This window comes from Apteryx rowi, unplaced genomic scaffold (assembly GCF_003343035.1).
Source record: "Apteryx rowi isolate R43461 unplaced genomic scaffold, aptRow1 scaffold_503, whole genome shotgun sequence".
Lineage (NCBI taxonomy): Eukaryota > Metazoa > Chordata > Aves > Apterygiformes > Apterygidae > Apteryx > Apteryx rowi.
The window spans coordinates 513,561-531,100 of NW_020450765.1; the positions used below are offsets into that span (position 1 = coordinate 513,561).

A 17,540-nucleotide genomic window follows, 5' to 3' on the forward strand; every position below is an offset into this window, starting at 1 on the left:
TGTTAGTTTGCCTGGAAGGGTAGAAGTTAATATGCAATTTTCCCCAAATAATTCAATCAGTGTTTTTGTTTTAAGCCATCTGATGTACATTCAATTAAAGTAAAAAAATTTTCAATTTGGCAAACCAGCAAAACACAGAGAAAGGTGCTCTGTGCTTCAACACACTGCAAGAGCCAGATTTCAGTGTGGCTTCAAGAGAAAGCTCTCGAAAGAGAGGCAGATGTGTTGCGCTGCTAGCCTATGTTGGTGTGGTTCACTGAGAGCAGGGAAAGAGGGTGATTGTGTGAAAGCCACTTCTGGCTTACCAAAAAGGAAGATGGGATATGAGACATGGCTTAGGTTTTGGAGGTGGTTTTCTCTCTTTTTTTACTGACAGTTGCCCGTTTTGTTACAGGGCTGATACAGAAGAATGGATTGCCACTATTGATGCACTGCTGTCCAAAAGCATTGATGCTTGTCAGTGGTTAGTTGAGTATTTGGTCGGGCCAGAGGGCCGGGAGCTTGTAAAGTAAGTACTAGTAATTTTGTTTTATGTGAGATAAATGAGATTATCCATCTTACCTACAGATAACGCTTCGTAATAACATGATCTGGCCTATACTGATGCATAGAGTTGACTGTGTACATTCTTTAAGCAGACACCATAAGTTATCACTTAGTTTTTCACTTTTAGTATATTCTCTGATTGTGTGGCTTTCTCGGTCATTCTGAAAAAATCTCATAAAACAGTGCAGTATATGTTGATAAGGATGCAGAAGTTGAATTCTTGGGCTGTGTTAAGTTTGTCTGGACACTTCTGCAGGTGTAGGGAACAAGAACTTGGAAATATTTGAGAACTTTGGGGAAATATAAATTAAATGCTTCTCTGGTAAAGATCACAGATAAACTGGAACTTTTTTTTTTTTTTTGTCAAGCTCAAGATTAGGTAATAGGTGTTACCATAACACATAAGAGAAAAATACTTGGAGAACTGATAAATAGAGATAGAGGGGCTTGTCTGTCTTAAGATTTTTTTCTCTTTGAAGTTGCGTTGAAAGAAAGGATCCTGTGATAGCTTTTAGTTTTAATGGCATTACTAAATGGTCATCCATTGGTCAAGGCCGTTAAGAAGTGTCATCTTTAACTGGGTTAGTATTGCATATCACCATCTCAGAATGGAAGGAGAATCTGTATTGCTTCAGACTGCTATTTATGAAATGCTGTCACTGTGAAGTAGGCTGCAGGATTATTAAACTGATGCTTGGCCAAGGATTATATGTTTATAAGCATGTCTTGGGATCATGTAACTCACTTTAGCACATTAAAATAACTACATGAGACGTTTTTGTCCTTTGAATGAGTGGCTATAAAGTAATATTATAGGCCTTGGTATTGACAAGCAGGAATGCAGGAAAGTAGGTTAAAGCTGTTTTGATCCGCAGAAGTACAATACAAGAGGTATCCTGACTGTTATCCTTTTAAAATAACAAATGTCACACTTTATCACAGTGAATCTGTGTATGTGTTGATTCCAGTCCTCTTTGCAGCTTTGCCTTCTCTCTTCCAGGACTTTCCTCCTGGAATGCAGTGTGAGAGAGGTGCGAGTTGCTGTAGCCACTATTCTTGAAAAAACCCTCGACAGTGCCTTGCTTTATCAGGAGAAGGTTAGTGACACCTCATCACCAATGATCTTGTCAGTCATCTCTACCTAATGGCTCTTGCTGCATTTGCAGACAATGCTGTGTGGTTTGTAAATGACAAAATGAAAGAAACTCATCTTGATCATGCTTGTTTGTAGCTCTTCATTTCTTGAATAGGTTAATGCTTGTTTACTTCTATGCTGGGAGGTAATATGCTGCTGTAATTCTCAGAGTTTAAGTTCAGACTATTAGTTATAAGCAAGTCTGCTTCTTTTCGGCTTATTGTCTTACAGTTTGACACTGCATATTCTTTTAATAGTATGAAAACTTTGTTTTCTTAAGATTTATTCACTTTATAACTGAGACATTCCAGAAATCAGCTTAATTTTTAGCTGATTTTCCTTCCTCATTCAGAAACAGAAGCCCGTAGCAGTAGTAGCTGAGCTGTCTCGTTCCAGAGAGAAAAACTACCTGTAGTTAATGTTCAAAGGTTTAATTTTCTATTAGAAAATCTTGGCAAGTAAACTTGGAAAGTACAAGTGCAGCTTTTTGTTTCATATGGCTGATCTTAATATTGTAGGAAAACCGATAGGAAATATGTGGAAAAGGAGTCATTTGTGAAATGTTGATGCTTTCATTACGTTCATGTTCAATATAGGCAACATTCTTTTGGAAGACTTAAAGATGTGAAGGCTGCAATCCTATGTTGACTATTCATATTCATCACAGCAAGTGTGTCTGACCATACATGTGGTTTTGTTAATCATATCTTAACTCTGATACAAAGAAATTCTTTTGTCTTATTTTTTAAGCAGTAGACAACTGTTCAAATTAATAATTGTTTTCACAGTTAAAAAGTCTACATCAGTTATTGGAGGTGCTACTCGCTCTACTGGATAAAGATGTTCCTGAAAACTGTAAAAACTGTGCTCAGTACTTTTTGCTGTTCAACAACTTTGTRCAGAAGGTAAACAACCAATACTTGTCCGTGTTTTTGTATGTTTTAAAGACAATAGTAAAACAGTTATGCACATTCCTAGTAGGTTTAAGCAGCATGGTGAGACTCTTCCGGAACTCTTAGAGTATTCTTTTTCTTCTGAAAAGTAAATGGCTTTGAACACTGGATTAGGATAAAGTTACAAGTTGCACAGAAATATACAAACAAACAAAGTGTACCTATTGAAGATGTCATTTCCCAAGTCCGAATGTTTTGGTTTGGGTCTTTTTTTTTGTCTTTTTTTTTTTTCTTCCCTGTTCTTAAGAGTAAGGATATAGGATTTTTTTTTCTATAGAAAGTAGAATAACTGACTGGACTGTGCTGTTCACCCCAGTAAGATTTCTCTCTCTCCTCCTCGCCCCCCTTATGCCCTGTCCCAATATGACACTTATTTTGCATGTGCTGATTCTAATCTAGTTTATGCTCTTTTTAATGAGAGTCCTTATTAATGGTGTAGCTTATTGATCTGTGTGACAACTTAAAGCGTGGGAAATGCAAATGTTTAGCCTATGCATGTTACTTTGATCCCCTAGAACACTAATTCTTTATCTGCAGATGAACGTAACTTTTTACTGTTGTCTAAGCAGCAGGGTATAAGGGCTAGCAGTCTTCTTCTCAGACACTCTGCTTTGAGACACATGATCAACTTTCTCCTTGGCCCCAACCGGCAGAATAATCAGGTAAAGCCTATGCATCGTGTGCTGTGTGTGCTTGTCCATTCCTGTGGGGGGGTTGGGTTTTTTTTTTGTTTTTTAATGTGCTTAAATTATGAACAGATGCTTTTCATGGGATAGACTAGACTATTCCCTGGGTTATTCTGTAATATTCACGTAAATCTTAAACTTCACCTATGTGTTCATAGCAGCTAACATGAAAATAGCTATGTTTGCATAAGTGAGTGTCATATCTGTGATGACAGAAAACTTTCACTGACTTAAAAGTATTAGAATGTGGTAGTGGTCTGTTAAGGACATGGTCAGCTTTTGTTAAGTCAGCAAAACAAAATCAAGTAATCAAAAGTTAACTAAATCTCTCCCTTGTCCCAAGCAGAACCGAAGATGGAGTTCAGCACAAGCACGTGAGTTTGGATATCTTCACAATACTGTAGCACTACTTGTTTTGCACTCTGATGTCTCCTCGCAAAGAAATGTTGGTAAGAATTGTATTTTTCCCTTCTAGTGACACTTTGGTTGGGAGTAACTTTAGCATCAGTGAGAAAAAATACAGTCACTTTGATTTTAAGGCAGTACTGATTAGCATACATTTGGATATTCTTTATTTTCCTGTAAATATATCAAAAGAGAGGCTGTGGTGAATAGATAGTATTGCAGGCACTCTTTTAAAAAAACAAACAAACAAACAAAAACACTGAAATTAACATTATTGTGCCCTCTCTTTCCATATGCCCCAAAAGGCTTTCCTCACGTAAGTGAATTGAGCTGTGCCATTGATGGCTGGGACAGACTTGCAGCCTACCAGGCTCTACTTTGCTTACATTTACTATGTCTGTTTCTAATCCTAAGGGGGGAGTGTTTAGATTAAGCTACTGAATAACAAGTGGTGTAACACTTACTCTACTAGATATTTCTTACAAAAGACAGTGATATCCRAATAAGGATTAAAAAGAAATGAGCTGAGATGTTCAGTGCCTTGAAGGAGGAATTTTAAGTTATCCTGTTCAAAAGCATAACTTGAGTTCTGTCCAGGGCTAGAAATTTCTGGAGTTGGAGGCGGTAGAAAATTGTAAAGTAACAGAAAGATAATAAGCATTCTGAACATGATGCATGTGCAGGATTGGGCATGATACTAAAGCTACAAGTGCTAATAGTAAATATAAACATTTTGGCTTTGGCCTTCAGGCACTTCATTCCCATATGTTGTCACTAATGTAAATGGCTCTTTTTGCATGGAAGTAGTAGTTATTTGGAGCGGTACCTCATGAACTACAAGCTAGTTGAGATGAATGTCGTTAGAGATAACATGGTGCCAAACTGAGTAGCAGTGTTTTCAAGGTGTGTAGAACAATCTGATTTATTAGTGGATTGTTTTTGTATTTGCTATTATAGCTCCTGGTCTCTTTAAGCAGCGTCCACCTCTAAGCATCACTGCTTCAGGTCCACTTTTGACTCTCCATGAAGAAGTAGAAGCCTTGTTATTCCTGTCTGAGGGAAAGCCATACTTAATGGAGGTATCTGCTCTCAATTCTGCCCTGCTCAAACCTGAAAGCTTGTCTTGTATTGTTCTTTGTAAAACCTTTACATTAAAAAACATTGCATATTAAAAAGCAGCCAGATGGGGAGTATGTGGCTATTATTTTGAGACAGAACAAGAAGTCACCTTCAATTTCTTCTTGACACCTTCTCATACCAGTGTATCCTTCAGCTTAGGGGTCTAGTTACAGAGTTTCAGAAGTTGACAACAAAGACAGCTGAGCACATTTTGCAAGTGCCCGTGCAGTCTGTTGTTGTATGTCAACCGGAGGTGCTAACTTGAACTGCTCTGACTTAACGGATCGTGCTTGGCCAGACCCTTGGAAGTAGGCAGCAGAAGCTGAATGGAGCGTTGTGAGGGCAGGGGTTCAGCTCACTGGGCCATGCTGGTGCTGGGAGCAAAAACTGCATCCCTCCTGGAAAAGATTAACATTCTATTAAAAACTTGACCCATCTCTTAAAAATAATTGTATGACTATGTCTGAGATTGTTTCATCTTTCCATTAGGTGATGTATGCGTTACGAGAGCTAACTGGATCTCTGTCAGTTCTCATTGAGATGGTGGTGTACTGCTGCTTTTGTAATGAGCACTTTTCCTTCACTGTGCTACACTTCATCAAGGTATGGAGACAATCRAGCTAGGCTTTTAGCATAAGTGTTTCTTCTAGACCTTGGTCTGTCTTATTGTATCCTATGGATTATAACGGTTCTGGGATCTTCAGAAGAACAATCAGTACATTTCATTAGATTTTCTTTAGCTTTTAGAGTTTAAAACAAATAGCTTTTAAAAGCTGCAAAGCTGTCTGGTAATGTTTTTTGTATCGTCAGCATATTCTTCTATCTAAGTAACTTTGTATTTCTTGCATGCAGACTCAGCTGGAAACTGCTCCACCTCATGAACTGAAAAACATATTCCAGTTACTCCATGAGATACTGGTAGGTGAAGGGTAAAGACTTGTACATTAAGCACAGGATAAATTTTGTGTCAAGGCATAATGGAAAAAAGCCAGGACTGGAGTGATAATTTTAACACCCACATATCTTTGATACTTCAGTAAGTTTTTTTTATTGTCTAATAAATTGCTGTCTTGACAATGCAGTGATATGTGAAACTTTACAAGTCTTGTGCGTTTTTCATGTTGAGGTGGTTAAAACTATTTCATAGCTCAGATACAGGTATCACACATAACTTCTGTTGACGCTTTTCTTTCTTAACAGGTTATTGAAGACCCTTTACAAGTAGAGCGCATCAAATTTGCCTTTGAGACTGAAAATGGATTAATAGGCAAGTAGGCCAGTGTGTGAACACACTCCTGTCTCCTACTGACCCTTATTTTGATGGTTCAGATAGTCTGCTGGTTTCTAATTTTTCTAGACTGTTCTACTTCTCAGGAACACCAACTTAATGCTATTAGTACCCCCATCTGCCCAAAAAATAAACAGAAACTAGAATAAGCATTAGAATATCATGGTAATGGAAAGCTGGAAAGGAATTTGGGGGGGGGAGGGAACTTTCTCCAACAAAAGCAGTCAGTGAACCCAGGGAAGAATGGTACTTACGTACTTCAATAAATGACATTAAGGAACCTTAATGAAGAGGCTGGTAGGAGAGATAACCTGCTGAAATCAGGAGCAGATCAGGGTGGGTATATGAGGAAAGAAAAGTAGTTAGCCTATTAGAAATAGCTTGCTCACTTGCATCTCATTAGCATTTCTTCTAAACAAGAAATATGTGATCCAGCCCGTGTCTCTCTAATTTTTATGGGGAATAGGGAGAAGGATGGGGAGATAAAAACCATGAAGAAAAGTCACAGTAAATGGGTCCCTTGAGTTATAAGTGCTTGTGGTGAAAGTGCTTTGGCTCTTGAAATGTTCATCCCTTCCTCCTAGCTTGCCTGATGGTGACTTGTTTGCCAGTTTGCTGCTGACTGCAGCTCTGTGCTTTGAAATGGCAAGGAGCAGATCGGATGTTCAGTAAACCTTCAATATCAAAGCAGACATAACCAGAAGACCTATAATGGAGAGAAGCTGCGAAGAAGACAGTTCTTTGAATCTGTAGGAGCAAACTGTTCTTTTGCTGCCACTGGTTTTAGTTGGAATTTTCTGTTTTACTCTTCTGGGTGTTTTTCCAAAGAGCCCTGTTGTAGCTGCTTTCTCTTTTTCTCCAAGTTTGCATTTGTGTAATCATTGTTCTCCCCTAACTGTCTTTCACATCTTACTTGGCATGAAATGGTAGCCTCCTTTGCCATTAAAATGAGATCCTAGGACTGGTAAGAAGATAATCAAGTCTTGTCTGAATTTTTATAAGTTCAGACGGCACAGGGATTTCAGCCTTCAAATAGCATCTCAGCCTTCCATAAAGCATCACAAGCAGGTTGCTTCATCGTTATCAGTCATCTTAGAGCTATAGGATGCTGCTTCTGCTGTGAAACCCTGACTTTACTTTCACAAACCACTGTGGTAATGGTTTTTGAACCTGTGGTGTTCACTAGTGTCTTTTTGATAGTCTTTCAGTCCCTATCTTCTGTTGCCATTATTTCATCAAGGTTGATCATGGAGATGTTTGTGCCATTACAGCAAGAAATCTTCTGTGCCTTGGATAACCACAAGAGTAGCGCTCTGAATCCTGTAACCTTGAAAATGAATTTTGCTTCCCACATATCTCAAGAAATTGCCAATACTTTTCTTTTGGCAGTATCCTAATCACCGTAAAAACTAACTGGTTCAACATGGAAGCATGYTGATCGTATTAACTATAGGATAGCTACCATAATCTGGCAGGTGGCTCCCACTTGTCACCTCATGTACAAAGTGTTGTCTCCTTGTTTGATCCAGATACCTTAATGAAGTGAAATTACTAAAGCATTCAACAGCAAGAGAAGTAATGAGAGTTTATTTCATATGAGTCAGGAGAAGAGGCATTGCCTGTAAGAGAAATGTGCAGAGCAGTAACATGGTGCTCAGAGAGCACCTCTAATCAAACAGTGCAGCTTGGGCATCTCTTTCACAGCTGTTTGTTTAGATGTGAAGCTGCTTCAGATTGCAGCTCTCACCTTTTTGTATTGTATTTTAGTGAGAAGGAATATTTAGTTCATTCTTTATTTCCCTTTTCTGCATCAGTGCTCTTATGTTTACTAGTTTCCATCTGTGACTGATAGAAGAGAAGAAAATACGCTCAGTATGAAAAAATAGCTAAGTGGTTATTTTACTTCTGGATAGACTGGTCCCGCTTGAACTAATCCTCTTCTGTAATTCGGGCGATACACGACCTTTATTTTTCTACAGAGGAGAGATGCAATTATTCAATTAGATTTTAATGTTTCAAATTCATTGTGTTATGTTGTTAAATCATAAATATTTTGCAAGAGATGCTGTGGGGTTTGGGAGTGCAAGTTGTAGTTTTACCTTGGAGTTTCCTAGCAACAGTATTGAACAGCTTCCAGTCTTGTTGCCTGTGGACCATGGCTTATCAGTCACATTGGCTAGTCTTACTTCAAGAAAGGAAGTCAGAAAATAATAGTTTTCTGTGGTCCTCAAGAAGATGTTTGTGAATAATTTGCAGTGTGCCAGAACTGTAATTTTCATCATCTGCTGTGCTTTGAGGGTAGAAAAGCTGGCAATTTGCAGTTCCCTACCAATTGTTTGCCTGCTTTAGAAGTTTCACTACAGTGTTCTTTACTGATACGGACTGAGAAGGACAGAGCAGCTTTTGGGTGGCAAATCTGATTGGGACAGTGTCATGGATATTTTTATATTTCTCCTCAGCAAAAAGGTTCTTTTACAGGACATGGGAATTCCACAGTATATAAAACTTCCTGACTAAGAATGGCTTGTCATCTTGTCCAGATCTCCCCTAGAAGAGGTTCCTGGCTGGTGAATTTTGCATGTTTTGATCCCAGTGGAAGCTGGTGATCTGGTCCCTTCATGCTGGTTTAGAACAATGAACTTCTTCAGATATATGTAACCATAGTAATTATCCAACATAGAATGGATTATAGGGAAAGAATAGCTGTATTAGGAGAGGTGTAGAAAAGGGCTGTTTAAAATTCAGCTACTGCATATAAAAGAATTACTACATTTTAACTTTGATCTATTTGTAATCCAGCAGAGTTCTGGAAATACTCAAAACTTCCAAGAATACAGCAGTACACATAACACAAATACTCGTGCTAACATCTATAGAAATAACTTCCACTRCCTAAGTTAAGATTTTAACTTCACCTTTCTTATATTTCCAGACTGGGTGGTACACAGAAATCTGAATTGTGGGGCTTTTTTTAATCCTTATGTTTCTCCCCACAGCTTTGATGCACCACAGCAACCATGTGGACAGCAGTCGTTGTTATCAGTGTGTCAAGTTCCTTGTAACTTTGGCTCAGAAGTGAGTAATGATATGTGTTATAGAGTTTACCCTCACCTCTACCTTGGATCGCTCTGTGACTATTTAGGTTGCTGCTCTTACTACCTTGTTCAGCTTTAGGTTGTGTTATTGTAATGTAAGTGGTGCTCAAAGGTCTTAATATTACATGCCATAGTATGAAGTGAAATCTTTTCTGAATAGGGCTAGAGTTGGATTTCTSCTGTCATAACTGACAATAGCTGTTTATAAAGGCAAGGTCAGCTACATGCTGTAGAGTACAATTCTAACATTGAGATCAAAATACATGCAAGAAAACTGTCCCAGATTTTTGAAATAGTATAATTCCTGAATACTTTTTGTTTAGAGCTTGGCATGTGTTCTGGTGAGGTATAATTCTGAAATATATGAATCTCTGTATTAAACTGCATTGTGTAAACTGTACAGCCCTGTTATTACTGAATTAGCAAGAGCGATAATGTCTAGTAAAGCTTAAGTCAGTTATCAATGATGATAATGTGTAGAGAAGGCAGCAGCACGGAGAAAGTCTTTTGATTTTTCAAGTTTGCCAGAATGCCTTGTTCATGAATAATGAATATAATTTCAATTTTCAAGGTGCCCTACTGCAAAAGATTATTTCAAGGAGAATTCCCATCACTGGAGTTGGGCTGTGCAGTGGCTACAGAAAAAGGTAGTTTGGCTGTAAAATTATGGAGAAGCTGCTACTTTTTTTATTATTATTATTATTACAATGAGACTTACATAATTTGCATTCTCTATATGGCTCTTTGAGGTGTTTCTTAAAACAAAATGCAAGTTACTTCATTTCTTACAAGGATCATTTGGATGCGGCTGTCTGGTGCATTTGAAAATTTCAGCAGGCCCACATCTGTTTTAGGCTTATATGTGTGTATGATAAATAAAACCAAATGTGAAGAGTCATAATGAATATCATTCCTTGTCATGTGGAAAGCTTTCGATGCCAAAGGATTTATGTTAGAAGGCTTCGCTTTTTTTAAAAAAACAGTTTTCCTTTGCTTGTACATTGATGCAGTATAATACCTAAAGGAGTGGATTCCTTACAGGCGCATTGCAGCTTGCACACAACATAACTGTTGAAGAGATACAGTTTCTTCCTCCCACACATCTAGTTTTTGCTCTTCCCTCTAAACTTAACATAAGTTGGGCAACACATCTTTCATGAATACACAAGGACTGAAACTTAAACCTCAGCAGAACTGGCCCAGGTCTGCCTTCTGCAGTCAAGCAGAGTCATACTTGGCCTCCAAGCACTGCCTGTACCATGCTGTAGTATCTCAGGTCCAGGCTGCCTGTTTGTCCTGACAGCTTCTACCCCAGTCAATAATATGATGTTAGATGCATGAAATAATACTGGAAGCAGAATGAGCGGTATGCTTGCAATGCAGCACAATCTGTTACCACTCTGGGTGAAACACAGTGAACTGACAGGCTCTGGGTGGTCCTGCTGAGCCAGTACAGAGTGAGAACAGGCCTATGTAAACCACTGTTGAAATTCTGAATTGCCGCCCTTTAGCTGGTATCCAGTAACTTGCACACATGTACAGTTACCAAATATCTAAAATTGGTTACTAGGTTGCAGCTGAGGGGCAGTAGTCCTTGAAACTGTTCCAGTTGCATTAAAAGTGCACATCTGGCAATGCCCCAGATCTCCATCTCTTTGGCAAAGGATTCAGGAACCTTGTTCGAGGCTTGTTTGTTCACCTGCCACAACAAGCAGGTGAGACTTTACACAGGTAAAACTTTTACTGAAATTTTGTGTCTTTCTTGGCTTTTCATGTAGATGTCTGAGCATTACTGGGCTCCACAAAGTAACGTATCCAATGAAACATCAACTGCAAAAACCTTCCAGCGCACTATTTCAGCACAGGTATGTGTCACAGTCCTACAAGACAGTGTTAAACTTGTTTTATTTTCTTGCCATATTCCAGTGCACTTAAGACCATTCTCCTCTTCCAACCCTGGATCCTGTGGCTGTTTCTGAAAAACTAATCCTTAAACGTTAGTACCTCACAACTACCTGTGGTCACTCAGCTATCTCAGTACAGTAGCTACATTGTTTTAGAATCAACTTAAAAAAAATAGTAGTTATGAAATAAAGGTATCGCCATGGCTCCTGACTGTTTCTCTTGAACTGTTTCCAACACAGGACACACTGGCCTATGCCACAGCCCTGCTGAATGAGAAAGATCAGTCTGGAAGCAGTAATGGGTCAGAAAGCAGTCCAGCCAACGAGAACGGAGAGAGACATCTGCAGCAGGTAACAATAAAATAAGAGCATGTTTATCTTCTGTTACTTCACTCTCTGTCGGACAGTGTATTCCTGGGTCTGAGGGTCAGAATTATCACTGAATGTACGTAGTAGTTGTGTGCCTTATAAATAATGTGCAATATCCTTTTTTTTTTTTTTTCCCCCCACTGCTTGTGTATATTGAAAGGGCTCTGAGTCTCCTATGATGATTGGTGAGCCTAAAAGTGACCTTGATGATGTTGACCCGTAGAGGATACCTATGAACACAAGAGCAGATCAACTCAATTATTTAATGCCTGGTACCTTTTGCAACTGGAGTCCCATTGCTTATGCCATTAGAAGAGTCTGGAAGACAAGTGGCTTTATAAGATTGCTGGAGGAGATTGTTTCCCTGAAATCTAACAGCATTCTTCAGCCATGAAGGCTTCAGATCAATAAATGTTCTAGAAAACTGCATCTTCATCAGCAGTAGCTTATGACAGTCCAGACACCAAAAAGTTTGTCAAGAAGATTTTATCAAGTACACAAACGCTAGTGGTTGAATTTTTATGTGAACATTAAATGAGTGAATGTAAAACTGTTGCTTTTCTGTGATGCTGCAAAAAAAAATTCTTTTGGTTTTTATACAGAAAAAAACCAGACTGCTCTTACGTATGGAGGGCAAATTTTTAATCTTTCTGATAATACTGAATAGGAATATTCAAATTTCTGTAAAGATGTGTGATAACTTACATTTCATTGTAAAATATTAGTTAAAGAATCAGTTTACATAAAGACTTCTGTATTTAATATGTCTCCCTGCTAATTTGTCAAGCTCTTTACGAGAAGGTTCAGTAAGCTTGCTCTGTAAGGACAGTGATTCCTTATAGAATGGTTTGGTCAAGGAACTCTGAAATGGGTCATCTTTTCTGGTAACCTTCTGAAAACCACCAAAAATTGGGAAGAGCAATAAAAGAAAAGCTTTGTTTTCTAGGTATGCAAGTGTTTATGAAAGGATGTTGGTGGATTAAAAAAAAAAAAAAAAAAAGTTAATGAGTAGTTTAAAAGAAAAAAAGCACTTTAACATGGAATTCTGTTGCAGTTTTACTCATTAAATTTTTTTAATCTTTGGAGACATATTGAATAAGATGTAGTCTCAATCATGTGATCTGCAATCACTTGCTTATGCTTTGAAATTACTGAGAAAGTTGGTATTGGTTGTATATGAATAATTCCTTGAGTGAGTTGGGGACATTGTTGTGCAGATTTTATAGCAATTTTAACATGGGGAAAGAAAGATTTGGCTTTGTTTGTATTTTCACTTGACCAGGCAACATTTAAAATACCACAGCTCTTTTGATTTGCTCATAAACAACTGGAAACCAGTTGGAATGGTTTGGGCAATTTTGTTTTCCATGTCAAATGCAGCTCAGTGATTTCTGCTTTTGGATACTAGCTTCTTTTGTGCCAACTAACTCTTCATATTTTGTACATTTTGCGTTTGTCACATTTTCTGCACTGCTTTTGCCTTTATTTATGGATTCTGCCTTACTTTAAAAATTATATAAATAAACATGCACAGAAATGGGGGAGATCTTTAGGAGTGCCTGGGTACCTCCAGAATAGATAAATTTGCCAAGTTAAAGGCACAACCAGCCAAAAAGTGCCTTTTTTTTTTTTCTTTTTACACACTGCTGCCAAAACAAGAAGCGGCAGACAGCTTTTCACTGTTGTGCACTAATATTGAAATTAACCAGTCGTTTCACTGTTGGAAGTAAACATCCGATCTGATTTCAGCTGTACAGCTTTATAACTTATTGCGGGTTGAGAGAACCGTTGTCATAAATTGCGTGTGCGAAGTAAGGGTGGCATTGTAGTGAATCTCACTTTTTTTCCAAACAATGTCTTCATAGACACATGGCAGAGTTAGCATTTTATAAATGTTTCTGATAATGTGCTGGGACATTTTAAATGTGATGTTTTAAATTAATTTTGAATAAATCATTTCTTACGGATACCCCTTCTACCTTCCCCCCTCCCCGACACTTTGTAATGGGTCATAAATCATCACAAGTAGTTGGTATACAGCGGGGATGGTGATGGAAGAAGTTGGTAATGTTCCTATGGGTTGGCACCAATTGTCACTTCAGGTTCCTGTTATTTCCTATGGAAACAACATCCTCAATTACTGCAGGCCCAAAGAAGCATTGATGGGAGAATTGCRTCGGGATGGCTCATCACCACTGTATACTTGAAACCAATACAAACTTTTTCATAGTTCTGCTCATGCTTGTACAAAGTCAATGGTTATAATTTGCAATAAGATGATACTTGGTCAATTATTTTGGTTTCCAGCTGCTGTCATTTGAACCTGCTGAAGATTATTTTTTGGAAAATAGAGTTCAACAAAACTAGTTTTTGTGTAAATTGTGATGCATTTCTATGTTGTAATTTTTACTGCCAATCTTTTTGGATGAAAATGTTTTTATACAGCTTACAAAATGTTCAGTGAGGAGCAGCCACAGCCTGCCTGTGAGCYGCTGGGGAGATAGGTAGACATTTGGCACTGGAAAAATAGGCAGTCTTGATGAACAGTCTTGGGATTCCTGGTCAATGGAATAAAGTTATTCCTTTCACAGAAAACTAGTGTAATCTTTAGATTGTGCATACACTGTGCCGTTTCTTGTTGATCCTCTTATCTTGAAACCTCTTAGGCCAGACCTTTAGATAAGGAGCTCTGGGAGGTTACCYCCCTGCCCACCCACCCCCGCTCGCCGTTTTGGCAGCTGTCCAAAGTAAATTGAAATGGCTGAATGGCCTTCAGAAGTGTTCTGCTGCGTATCCCTACGCTGTGGCGTGTTCCCGTGCACTGTCAGGTGTGTGTGTCTGCATGCAGCTGCTTCTCCTGACCTCCTTAGCAGCCTGATTTATCCCGGCTGTGCTTGCAGTCATGGATTAGGCTGGCCTTTGTGCATCAGATAACAAGATGTGCAGGGGATCTAGACTGGCAATAACACTGCTGTTGCCGCTGGAGCGTGATGTGGGAAGCAGTGCAGCCTCAGTGCTACGGTAAAATCTCTTGCCTCAAGACGGACACGCAGCAGTACTGCTGCAGTAATGAACGCCGAAAGCGTTGTGGGCCACGCACTCCTTCGCGCCGTCTTTCTCCTTCTACCGCTGCAGCAGTAGTTTCCCTGTAGTAGTACCGCTGTAGTTTCCCTGGTCATCTTTCCACACCCCTTCCCTTCATAAGTAGAACTAGTAGCTACAGGAAGGTCTGCCGTCCCAGCTCTGTGTTACTTACAGATGCCTCCTCCCTCCAGTCTAAGGACAAAGAATTATTTTTCACGCATGACCCAGCCTGCAGTCTCCACGGGCAGTGCCGGTCCTGCACGAATGGACTGGGTATCGCGGACAACACGAATGCGGCTTGTGCTGAACAGACTATTCACGGCTTGTCCCAGGTCAGCATTGCTTTCTCCTAAATGACAGGTAAAGGAGCAAAAAAAACGCTGCTGTGTTTTAACAGCTGCAGCATGTGAGGTTCCCCACCACCACCCCCTGAAGCCTTATCCTGCACTTCCCCTCAAATTTCCCTCGTCATCRAGTGAAAGGTGGTCCTTGCCCCCTACCAGACCAGACGCTCACCAGAGTACGTGCTACTGCTGGGACTGAGGAAAGGGCGCTGGGGGGCATAGCACGCACAGGGCACTCCGAAACACTCTCGTGTCGTGGATGGTGCTGTTCATGTTCAGGGTCAGGCCAGGGCCTGAGGACTGTCCCTGCGCTGCTTGCTGTCCTGATGCTTTGGGTAAGTCATGGCCATCCTGATAAATACAATGAAGTGCACCTGGATTCGAGGCCTTTTTCTAAGCTTTCTCTTGTGGTCTGTTTGCTTTCCCCTTGACTGACAGCATTTGGCCTCTGGTGGGTTTGCTTGCATTTGTAGTGAAGCAGAAAGGTTTCCTCTTGTATTTCTCGYGCAGGAGTTCACGGTCCTTCAGGTGTACCTTGCCATTTTTAAGTTTGTGCTCCAGAACAAATACGAATAATCCTTCTGCCCACACCACGCTTGACGCMCAAGGTAGTAAGCAAGGGCTAATCTTGCTTTAATACTGTTTTCCTCCACCAGGCTTACACAGCCGTGCTTGAAATAAGCTGTGAAACGTGGCTTGCTGATGCACAGAACATGCAGATCTGCTGCCTGAGATCCTGGAAAAGCAGAGGTGCCACCTTCTGCTGGGAGCCGGCGGGGTAGCAGGCGGCAGGATCCAGGGAAAATATCTGATGCACATTTTGAGAGGTTACAGCCTAATAAGTAGACTGTGCATCTAGGTTGCTGAAAATTACCAGCAGCGTCAAAACTACTCAGGAGCTCTTTTATGTTAGTATCCCTCCTAGATATTTCTTTTCTCTGTGTGAAATTCAGATTATAGCTGATAATTTTATAGACTGTAATTATATATGCCTGTTACATAATTATGTGTTTAGATTGGGGTTGGGGTTTTTTGCTGTCTCTGGTAACAAGTTAGAAATAGCTCAAACTCTCTAAAGTGGTGCTTCCTGCTGGACTTGTGTCTTCTGCTGATGAGTAAAGCTATAGTAAGGTTTCTGTAAGAGGGTTTTTAAGGGAGGAAAATGCACCCAACCCAGAARAGGCAAAGCTTGACAGCTGACCTTACCACATCAGGCTTTATTTCTTCACCTGTCCTCCCATAACACCACGCAAACTACGTGGTGTTGTAGCGGGAGAGGCCCAAAAAAGAGGGAGAAGGCTGAGAGTCGGCTTTGATAGCTCCTAGGCGTTCTGCGCCTTGGACTGCCGCTGTCCGTTGCTTTGTGAGCATCTTCTTGCGCTTCACCYGTCAACCACCGCTTCCAGCCCGTCGAAGCGCCAGGAATGAAGGCCGGTGTCCTGGCAGGAGCAGCGAGCAGCTTAGGGGCGCGCTTCCCCAGGCTGGACGGCGGTTTGCTTCCATAAGCGGACGCTCTTGCGCTACAGCACCATTTTAAAAATAAACTTCGTGTTGCGGGAGCAGCAGCAGCATCGGCCCGGCGTGCGCGCCAGTGCCGAGCGTGGGCAGCTGCCGGCAGGCAGAGGTGCCAGCGCTGTCGGTGCTGACCTCTGAGACGCCAGCGGTCGCTGAGGCGCTCCCAGGACCCGAGGCAGGGACGGACGCCGCAGGAGATGGCCCGGGCTCCGGCCACGGCGGCGCTCCCTCGTCGGAGCAGCGCGCGTCTCCGGACGGCCGCCTCCTGCCCGCTCCGTGCCAGCTCCCCTCGCAAACGGGAGGGCAGCTCAGTGCCACGGCTCCCCAAAGGGATGCGCAATGAGCCAGACCATGGAGCCGGTCTACTAAGCACTGCTCTATGAACTTTATTTTAAAAAGACACTTATAAAATGTTTATTTATAAAACTCCAAATAAATATTTAAGATACAAATGTAAAAACCAAAGGAGTATGAAAGCTTTTCTTTTTCTTTCTTTTTTTTTTGGGGGGGGGGGGAAGAAGAGGAGATTACAGGCAGATCTACACATCTGGAAAGCCCCGAGGGAAAGCTATCGCAGCAAAGCACAACACCAGCAGACCATTACTCTGCGCTTAAACAACAACAAAACCCCGCTAACAAAGCAGTAGCTTATACCGTAGCAATGCAAATTAAAACCCGATGCTGAAGAAGCAGACTCTTCCAACGGGAGCCCTTACGCTTGACTAAAAAGTRAAGGAGCCTCTCGGGGACACGACCAGGCAACTTGAAAGCTGCCCGGCACAACTCGACTGCAGTCAGGCAGGCGCTGAGCTGGGTTAGCTGCAGCCTAACGAGCGAGCAGTGAGCAAAGGCGGGAGCGATATCCACTGCAACGGGAAAGGCCGGCGGCTTCGTCACGCGCCACGCGCCAGCGCGAACGAGCAGCCCGGAGCCGGCGTGCATCGCCGGGTGCTTCCGCAGCAGCTGGGAACGGGGCGGCAGAGGGGCGGCGGGGTTGCACGAGCCTCCCCGAGGCGGCCGCAACCCCCCCGTCCCGCCGCGTCCCCGGCTCCCGCCTGCCCGCCCTAGAGGCGGCTCCTGCAGCAGATGGCGACGGC

The 17,540-nt window shown here is 41.2% G+C and overlaps 2 protein-coding genes across 2 annotated transcripts in view; one reads left to right on the forward strand and one right to left on the reverse strand.

Annotated features, from left to right (window-relative positions):
* USP24 (ubiquitin specific peptidase 24) overlaps positions 1–14,095 on the forward strand; it is a gene marked incomplete at its 5' end in the record, with an annotated part of 70,974 nt that extends 56,879 nt beyond the window's left edge. The window contains 14 exons of the mRNA XM_026079900.1: positions 395–508; positions 1,547–1,643; positions 2,470–2,586; positions 3,204–3,296; positions 3,667–3,769; positions 4,683–4,804; positions 5,334–5,447; positions 5,697–5,762; positions 6,045–6,111; positions 9,129–9,207; positions 9,799–9,874; positions 11,006–11,092; positions 11,372–11,482; positions 11,661–14,095. Of these exons, the coding sequence (XP_025935685.1) occupies positions 395–508; positions 1,547–1,643; positions 2,470–2,586; positions 3,204–3,296; positions 3,667–3,769; positions 4,683–4,804; positions 5,334–5,447; positions 5,697–5,762; positions 6,045–6,111; positions 9,129–9,207; positions 9,799–9,874; positions 11,006–11,092; positions 11,372–11,482; positions 11,661–11,723 (1,309 nt within the window). The remainder of the gene's footprint in view (positions 1–394; positions 509–1,546; positions 1,644–2,469; positions 2,587–3,203; positions 3,297–3,666; positions 3,770–4,682; positions 4,805–5,333; positions 5,448–5,696; positions 5,763–6,044; positions 6,112–9,128; positions 9,208–9,798; positions 9,875–11,005; positions 11,093–11,371; positions 11,483–11,660) is intronic.
* Positions 14,096–17,043: 2,948 nt separating this feature from the next.
* Positions 17,044–17,540, reverse strand: part of PCSK9 (proprotein convertase subtilisin/kexin type 9) — a 6,545-nt gene continuing 6,048 nt past the window's right edge. Inside the window, exon 8 of the mRNA XM_026079901.1 lies at positions 17,044–17,053. Within this exon, the coding sequence (XP_025935686.1) occupies positions 17,044–17,053 (10 nt within the window). The remainder of the gene's footprint in view (positions 17,054–17,540) is intronic.